Source organism: Mytilus trossulus, chromosome 6 (genome assembly GCF_036588685.1).
Source record: "Mytilus trossulus isolate FHL-02 chromosome 6, PNRI_Mtr1.1.1.hap1, whole genome shotgun sequence".
NCBI classification, from domain to species: domain Eukaryota; kingdom Metazoa; phylum Mollusca; class Bivalvia; order Mytilida; family Mytilidae; genus Mytilus; species Mytilus trossulus.
Window position 1 is genome coordinate 12,306,586 of NC_086378.1, and position 9,599 is coordinate 12,316,184.

The 9,599-nt window shown below is 31.0% G+C and overlaps 1 protein-coding gene across 2 annotated transcripts; it reads right to left on the reverse strand.

The window, feature by feature from the left end:
* Positions 1–241: 241 nt before the first annotated feature.
* On the reverse strand, positions 242–9,371 carry LOC134720804 (uncharacterized). Of its 2 annotated transcripts, none has more exons than XM_063583317.1 (8): positions 9,192–9,371; positions 7,251–7,319; positions 6,705–6,758; positions 6,192–6,317; positions 5,470–5,602; positions 5,049–5,149; positions 2,923–3,105; positions 242–2,431 (listed from the first exon to the last, which is right to left on the reverse strand). In XM_063583317.1, exons 2-8 carry the CDS (start codon positions 7,314–7,316, stop codon positions 2,396–2,398), a joined length of 699 nt encoding a protein of 232 aa, XP_063439387.1. In that variant the 5' UTR covers positions 7,317–7,319; positions 9,192–9,371; the 3' UTR covers positions 242–2,395. The 2 variants fall into 2 exon arrangements, with proteins under 2 accessions (XP_063439387.1, XP_063439388.1); XM_063583318.1 differs by lacking the exon at positions 9,192–9,371 and adding an exon at positions 8,935–9,072.
* Positions 9,372–9,599: the final 228 nt, after the last annotated feature.

The following is a 9,599-nucleotide window of genomic DNA, read 5'->3' on the forward strand; positions in this document are numbered from 1 at the left end:
GTCACTTTTCAGTGTATGGAATGATTGTAAGGTGTCATATGACCTTGACCTTGTTTTAATTGTTCATTGGTCAATGTAAAGTCTTTCTGTTTCGGTTTCATTTTCATATACTAATAGCATTAGGTCAGCTATATATGGTTTATGGAATAATTGTAGGTGTACAAGTCTGTTTGGCAGATATCATTTGACCCCATTTTCATGGGTCATTGTTGATAGAGAAAAAATACAGACAACTGTTGAATCACAATAATAAAACACTTTTTTATTGAAATACAGATGACAAAAGTGCAAGGAATACACTTGTATATAACAAAATAACATCCTGCTAACAATAAAACACTACATAAATTATAGTGAAATAAAAAATAATTGAAAACATGTCAATATTCAATTGTATACATTGATTGGAAAGAAAATGTACAGACAGTCAAGGGATTATAATTTCAAACAATAAAACATAATCAAGAATGGGTAACATTTTCTAATAAATATAAGTAAAAAGTTCCCTGTGTCTTTCTTTGAGATTGCTATTGTAAAAGCGTAAAACTGACCGCCAAAATCTAAACCCATCTATTAGTGAGTAAAATGAAGATTTGTTTTTTAAATCGCAAAAGTTTTCCTTTGAAGCCTTATTTTTACTTTTATTAAGAAACTTCTATCTAACTTCTTATATCCAGTATCAATTGACAAAGTAATGGATTTCTAAGAAACATATTAACCACAAACTGAAAGTAAATATTTAATGCAAAAACTTACTGGGAAGTCAATCTATCAGTAATTTACTTGGAAGGAAAAATAAAAATCTACATCAGGTTTTAATTAAGGTTGTACCCAACACCTTGACTAAAATTAATTTGGCTTGTTTACTTTTCATAAAATTTTAACAAGTTATTTACTTTCACCCTTTTAATAAAATTAAAAAAAATTGAATCAATCACTTTCTTGGAAAAAATTGGTGGATACATAGAAGTTTGACAAACACTAATTTAGATCATTTAGAAGCATACGATTTCCTTAACAATACAATGTGATAAAAACGTTTAGCTGATTTTACAGAGTTATCTCCCTGTAGTTTTCGGTCCCACCTTCTTTATTAGACAAAAAGCTTCTATCAAGTTAATTATATTCAATGAATATATTACAAAGTTACATATGTATATATAAAAAAAAAGACAACACCAGACTGAATCTAAACATTAACAGCAAACAATGAAAATTTAAACAATAATTTTTAAGGATGAAAAAATGAAAAAAGCAAACTTTTGATTCAAATGCTATCTGATGATTATGAAGAATTTTCTGTTCAAATTTCATAAAAATATGTGAGATTTTGACAAAATTATTGATGTGTAAAAATATTTTTTACCTAAAAGTGCTTTTTAAAGTGAACTGTAAAAATTTAGTCCTTTAATCAGAAAACTACAGAAATCTGTAAAAACCAATCGACAGCAGGAGGACATGTCCCACTTCAACAAATCAAACAATCTTATCAAAGATGAACATATTTATATCAAAATATAGCTATCATTAATAGTACATGTATAACAGAATAATAATAGTTATTTGGATTATACATCAACAAAAAAAATTACATTTTTTTTGTCAGACAAGAAAGTTATTGCACAAACATGCTCAATTCAGGTGGAGATAAGTACAGTGCTTTATACTAAAAACAGAAATTCTATCTATCACACAATTCAAACAAAACTAAACAATAATGAATAAAATATGGATCAAAAAAATAATAGATTTAGTTGATCTTCTTTTCAATTTGCTCTTCATTACTTTTAGAGTTACTTTTTGTACGGAAACTTTTTTTCTATATAATATTTTACAACATATGAAAATTATTTTGTACATAATTTTCCCTTAAATCAAGAAACTATATGTAATCTTTCACTTCTATCAATTGTCAATGATGTGTATTAAAAGTACTATATCACAGTTCAATTAATATACAATATATAAACATTCATTTATTTATAAAGACCTACTCCAAAATGATAATGAGTTAGTATTTCTAGGAAAGTGAAATATAATATAATAATACTGTTTATTTGGTTAATTGCATTAATAAATAGAAAGTCTTGTAAACATCAAGCTATATTAGTATTCTTTGAATCATGCTCCAATTTCATATCAAATGTAGTTGCTGTCACAGGTTAAATGGAAATTGTCACTTAGAGATGCAAAAGAAAAGTTGCATATAAACTATGGCACTAACTGGGTGAACATTGATTTACAAGAAGGTATACATGGTTAATAACTGTCATAGCTACTGATGAACGTTACTTAAGAATAACAAGATAAACATTAGACATTAAAGTGTATGTACTTGAATACAAAGTACATGTAGTTTGTATATATCACATGATCAGATTCCACTCCTACATCTTTATCGTTTGGCAGGTGCTCCAGCATAAGGTGTAGACTACAATAAGAAATAGCATATGTTAAAATGATTCTATAGATATTACAAGATGTGGTATGAGTGCCAATGAGACAACTCTCCAGCAAAATCACAATATATAAAACTAAACCATTTTATGTTGAGAAGTTTCTACAACATGTACCTTGTTTTAGGCTTTTTTTTACTTCTTCTGTTTCAGAAATTAATTTTGTAAAACTAAAGTAATCTGAGGGAAAAGGATACTTATGAAAATCAAATTGGATGTCAGGGAACACCATATTGTATAGTTTCAAGGGGAAAAAAATTATCTACAAAATGAAATTATTGTTTCTGAAATGTAGTGAAAATTCAAATGAGATATTATAGCAAGTGTCATTTTCATTTGGCGCTTACAATCACAGAAATTGTTTGTAACATCAACCCTTTCTTTTCAGAGATAGGTTTATCTTTTACATTAAATGTCATTATTTCAAATAAATATGAAATGGTTGTAACTATAGTATTAAACTTACTATCAGTCTTACACCAAACATAGCATGAGTGTCATTTCTGTGTGTGGCCAAAGCAGATTTCAATTGTCCATTTTCTAGTACACCAACATGCTGTGTTACAGTTTTACATGACGCCAGGGTAACAAACTGATTGGTCTGATGTAACTGGATTTTGGTTTCTGCTCCGTGCATTGAACCTGGTGGCTGGTGAAAAAAAATATGTTTATACTGCATTTTCATTTATTTCTTGTGTACCAGTTTTCATGGATATTTGACTGTGGTTTAGAAAAATTCTGTATTCAAGACTTCAAAAAATATGTGTTAAGCTGTATGCCACCTGTCAGTAAAGAGGATTGTTCACACAAAATCATATGCATGTGTCTATCTCTTGGTATATATATAGAACCTCCAATTTTTCATGCCTTATTTTTGCACTCTAATTGCAGATTCTACATTGAACAAGAGTGCACACGCTGAAATGTCTCGCCTTCTTTACTTATCATTGATATTATGTTGATAGTCCTAAATATAAAGCTTTATTACAACTGTCACATAAATTGAACATTAACCAAAATCCAATGAACCATATAAAAATGAGTTCAATGTCAGATGGACAGTGCCAGGCAGACATGTACAGCTAACAATTCTTCCATACAACAATTATAGTTGACCTATTGCTTACAGATTGAGAATAACAGACCAAAACACAAAAACTTAACACTGAGCAATGAACCATTAAAAGGCGGTCAAGGTCAAATAAAACCTGCACAACTGACATATAGATCATTAAATGATTCCATACATCAAATGTAGTTGACCTATTGCATATAGAATAAGAAAAAAAGACCAAAAATCAAAAACTTAAATTTGACCACTGAACCATGAAAATGAGGTCAAGGTCAGATGACACTTGTCAGCTAGACATGTACACCTTACAATCATTCCATACACCAAATATAGTAGACCTATTGCATACAGTAAAAGAAAAACAGACCAAAACACAAAAAAATAACTATAACCACTGAACCATGAAAATGAGGTCAAGGTCAGATGACACCTGCCAGTTGGACATGTACACCTTACAGTCCTTCTATACACCAAATATAAAAGACCTATTGCCTATAGTATCTGAGTTATGGACTTGACCACCAAAACTTAACCTTGTTAACTGATCCATGATATAAGGTCGAGGTCAAGTGAAAACTGTCTGATGGGCATGAGAACCTTGCAAGATACGCGCATAACAATTATTGTTATCCTACTACTTATAATAAGAGAGAATTTAACCACTGAACCATGAAAATGAGGTCAAGGTCAGATGACACTTGCCAGCTAGACATGTACACCTTACAATCATTCCATACACCAAATATAGTAGACCTATTGCATACAGTAAAAGAAAAACAGACCAAAACACAAAAAAATAACTATAACCACTGAACCATGAAAATGAGGTCAAGGTCAGATGACACCTGCCAGTTGGACATGTACACCTTACAGTCCTTCTATACACCAAATATAAAAGACAAATTGCCTATAGTATCTGAGTTATGGACTTGACCACCAAAACTTAACCTTGTTAACTGATCCATGATATAAGGTCGAGGTCAAGTGAAAACTGTCTGATGGGCATGAGAACCTTGCAAGATACGCGCATAACAATTATTGTTATCCTACTACTTATAATAAGAGAGAATTCAACATTACAGAAAATCTTAACTTTTTTTTTCAAGTAGTCACTGAACCATGAAAATGGGGTCAAGAACATTTAACATGTGACTGACAGAAACTTTGTAACATGAGGCATCTATAAACAAAGTATGAAGCATCCAGGTCATCCAACTTCTAAAATATAAAGCTTTTAAGAAGTGAGCTAACACCACTCGACAAAAATGATATAATACTGACAAGAATAAAGTTATTAAATATCAGCATATTATTTCATTTCTTATTTCTCTCTTTTTAAGGGGTCTCATACTAGTACATAAAAAAATACCTGAGTTACCAGTTTTTAATTCAGAACTTGATTTATGATAAGGAGCACAATTCTTATTTAGAGACAGTGAACAGTTCCAATGTTTTCATTAATAAACCTTAACAAAGCTACAAGGAAACAACTATTGTGACTATGTAAAAACTACACTTACCATGTGCACTAGCTGTGTTAAGCCATTGACAATTGCAATGTAGTTATTGTTGTTATGGAGACGAACTTGGTTGTTATTCTCATTTACGACAGTCCATAAAGCTGAAATATAAAAAATAAACCATTTAAAGTTACATGTTTATTAAAAGCAAACTGAAATAAGAGCAACATTTTTAAGCTTTTCAAGACTCACATTGGAATTCCCACAATAAGCCAATTTGAATTTTTTTGCCCACAGTAAATCTTTGCCAGCATTTATTGCCCTTTTTGTTTGTTTGATCAAGTACCTGTGAAAATTTTTGTGACCTAGTCTTTAATATCAACTAGCAGAGAATCAATGCTGTGCACCACTTCCATCAGCCACTCACTTGTATTAATTAGTGACAATGTATAGGGATATTCAGATGGCTCATGATACTTACTATTAAAAGCCTGAGGTCCCTCTGCCCCACATCCGTCAATGACTAACTGTTGTGTTGGTGACATAACAATCTGTAGTGATCGTCCACTTGCTCTGGATACTAACTGTACTACATTGTTTGTCTGGAAAGTTTGCTGAAAAATTATATCATATATATATTGATGTAAATTTTTACAAAGCAAAACAATATTGTTATTGTTTGTGCATTAATTTTCTCCAAGGAGTTGGTTGTTGGTTTAGTCGGTTTAACATCATTGGTGATATCTACTTTCTTTTCTATTTATAATTGATTTTAAAATAAAGTTTCATTAAGAAAAAACAAAAAGTTAATTTTTCCTGGAAGATGTGTGATTATGAATTAAAAAAATATATATTTCTTCATAGGTAGGAACAGCCTGATATAAAGTTACTTCTTATTCTACTAAGGTTATATCTTTTTCAGTGATCTATTTACAATCAAATAAGAAATAGTGCATACTTCGTCTTTTAGTGCAAAATGTAACAATAAATCTAACTTCTATGGTGTGCATTCCACTATGTTAATTACCTATTCTCGTTAATTCCATCTGGTGCCAATGTTTTTTTACCTTCTTTTAAAAAACTCACACCTTGTTTGACTGCATGGGCAATTTGTTGCCAATTTACCAGAAGTTTTCTGTCTTATACTTTTTTTCAAGAAGAAATTAAAATGTTTGACTCTAGTCTAGTTACCAGTCTACTTACCAAAATATTTCCAGTCTCACATTGCTTGACAGCATGGTCTATCTGGTTACCAGCCCAATTCAGACCTTTTTCAACCTCCCTGCCTACACTGTTCACTTCTTTCATGATTGATCCGAACAAACCTGGCTATAAGATCAAGAAATTATTGTGTATTAAATTTTCTAACTATTGGAATACAGTTTTAAACAATTAAAGCAAAATTAAAATAAACAGCTGCACCAAGAGTGTATGATATGCCTTTTCAAATGCATATGATCATTTAGTAATTAAAATACCTATGTAAAAACAAAATGCCTGATGAAAATGTCTTTTTTTCTTATGTTAAGTAATTGCAATGGTTTATCATTATAAAATGATACTGAAATAAAATGGACAGTTGGTCTGAGTTTTTGCATATATTTTCATTGAATTATTCAAACTTTGCTTAGCTTTGGCATGTTTGGGACCAGAAAATAATAAACATTATTCATTACAATCAAAACTTAATGCAATCTATTTGATTATTCTACTTACAGATGATTTATGTATAACTCTTGTTTGTGGCTGCTGGTTAACATATATTGTTGTCTGTGAAATAAACAAAAACATAGGATTAGTTATCTTCTTTACACTAAGTCTGTGATTGGTCAAAATGAAAATCATTGATCAGATATTCTGTTAATATCAGGTTTGCGCTAAGCTGTTTTGTCACACTAATCTTCACTTATGACATTTTGTTATACATATATCTGTTTACACAATAATTAAAATTATAATGAAATTTCATGAAAAATGTACAACATTACGTATGGCAAGGGAGATAACAAGAGTTAACTATTGGTTACATGTGAAAAGGCATGAACATAACCATGCATTTTTATCGTTTTTTGTACATCTATTTTTTGTGTTTGTTCTGTACAATATTCTTTTTATTTTCCAGTTATCCATTTTATGGGTCTATCATATGTTACAAAATAATCCCCAAAATTTATCTAGGATGGCTGTTTTCTGAGGAAGGTGACATTTGTAATATGTAGTATTACATGTATAAAATACTTATATTATAACAACTATACCTACATTGGATGCTTGACCAGCTGGTGGTCCTTGGTACTGATATGGTGGTGGAGGTCCTTTATGTGCCATTGTCTATCGAGAATTATAAAAAAACACAAATTAAACACATATCATGCATATTGCCGGAAATAAATCAAATTTTAACAGTAGATGTATCAGCTGACCTACAAATAAAGCATCTGAAACTGTTTTTTAAAGTCTTATCTGACAATAGTCACAATACACACACTGTGAATTCACAAATTATTGTGTGCATTTATTATTGTGAAATTTTTAAAGAATGGACAAAACATGAGGTTTATTAATGTGTTTTCAGGAAATATATATTGAATCTCAGAAGTCCTTCTGTAGCACCGTAGATTGTTTGCCTAGAGTAAGAGTTCTATCCCTAACCTTGTCAAACTACAAAATTGAAAATTGTGTGTAATTTACTTAATCTTCACACAGCATTTACATTTAACTTGAAATATCACAGTCAGAAAATGTGTCTAGGTAAGGCGACTTTCTTCTTCAATTTGTAACCTTGCAAACTTATAAGCACTTTGAATATATAAATCATACACAGAGTGTCAGACTCGCACAATTGATTGACTGATTGGTCGTTGGTGTTTATGGCCACTTTTAGCACCATGGGTATGATTTAAACTTGTAACCTTTGTTGACATGCTAGCTAGTGATACAGTTACTGAGTAGATGAACTTCATGTATGTATATCACTCACATAAATCCTTTGTATAGTGTATACTAGTGCACAAAACCAATAGGGAAATAACCCTCCTACAGGTTAGATTTAAAAAAAAAAAAAATAGTACCCCTATACATGTATTATCCAAAACCTTGATGTTATAAGAAGTGTTTTTTTTTTTTTTTTTAAATGCATGTAGACAATTAACTTCCTAATAGCATGGCTTTAATGGGGACCAAAAATGCTAATAAAGCCCTTTTTTTTTGTGAACTGAAATCTGTAAAAATAACAGGTTCCACTAAAATAAAATAAATAGGACACTTCATAGTGGGTCTCATTGGGGTCTAAGCGTGATGCGGGATTGCCAATTTTTTGTAAGCGTGACACGTGAAAGTCAAATTACTGTGGCATGAAAATGGGAAATAAAGTCCAGCAGGACACAGGAAATTACAAAGAAATGAGAATTGCATACATATATAGTGTAAACGGGATACAGGAATCTGACAAAACAGTAAGCAGGATCCGGGATCAGAACCCCCCAATGAGACCCCCTTCATAAACATCTAAACTTTGCCTGTATTTTTCTTCCTGTAACAAATAAAGTCCTAAACTATGGGAACAAACATTTTTCTTTATTTAAACATACTTAATACACACTGTACGTGTCAATTGTAAATTAACTTGCAATTATTATGTTGTGGCCAAACCAGTTCTTAGGGTAAACACTAAATTTTCAAATATATCTAGAATTTGTTGATTAACCTAGGCCTTGATTAACAAGTTTATTTCATGAAACTATTTCTAACATTCTAAGTGAACAAATATTGAAGGTATAATACAGAAATTGGACAAAGACACCATTGAAACATATTTATGTGAAAAATACAGTCAAAATTTAGATGTTTATGAAGTGTCCTATATTTTGACTTTTATAGTGGAACCTTAATAAAACTTCAATGAGATGTACAAAATTAAATTCAAACAGCCTAATACAGGACTCACCTTAAAATAATTCAGAATGTATTATAAATTCAAGTGTAAAGAACAGATATAAATATATGAGGATTAACCGCAGGTGTAATACCCTAAATAGGTTGTAGTTATGTGTAATTGTTTATGGTATGATCAGGTGATGTCAACAGTGAATGAGAATTAGTCATTTTCTCAAACTATACGGTTGTTCGCTTCCAGACATTTGAAATGTTTTGAATTTACATGTCATGTTCGATTCCTTAATTAAAATACAGCTAACAACTTACTCTATCAAGGAAAATAGGGCCTAATGAAAGTATGAAAATACTTTGCTTCGTCTACTTTCGATTTCCTAGTTCTTAATTTGTTCTAGATCACAAGTGCGTTTGTTTTGCAAACTGTTTATGTAAATTGAATCTTCCTCCATTGTAGGAGCACCTCTTATGAGTAAGCCTCCACCAATATAACAAGATGCTTCGCAGGGCGTAGCTTTATACGACCGCAGAGGTTGAACCCTGAAGGGTTGGGGCAAGTATGGACACAACATTCAAGCTGGATTCAGCTCTAAATTTGGATTGTGATTAAATAGTTGACACAGCATAGGTTTCTGACACAGAAAGAAAGTGTTCTAATGAACTTAAAATTTTTGTTTTCTCTTAGAGCAATTCACTATGCTGTTCAATATTAATCCTCTC

What these genes read in the sequence shown, in the direction of transcription:
- LOC134720804 (XM_063583317.1), bottom strand. Translation starts at nt 7,316, where the DNA reads ATGGCACATAAAGGACCTCCACCACCATATCAGTACCAAGGACCACCA. An exon ending in CAGCTGGTCAAGCATCCAAT is followed by an intron (nt 6,759 to 7,250) that starts GTAGGTATAGTT and finishes TTTATTTCACAG; the next exon opens with ACAACAATATATGTTAACCA. An exon ending in GGGACCTCAGGCTTTTAATA is followed by an intron (nt 5,150 to 5,469) that starts GTAAGTATCATG and finishes TTTATATTTCAG; the next exon opens with CTTTATGGACTGTCGTAAAT.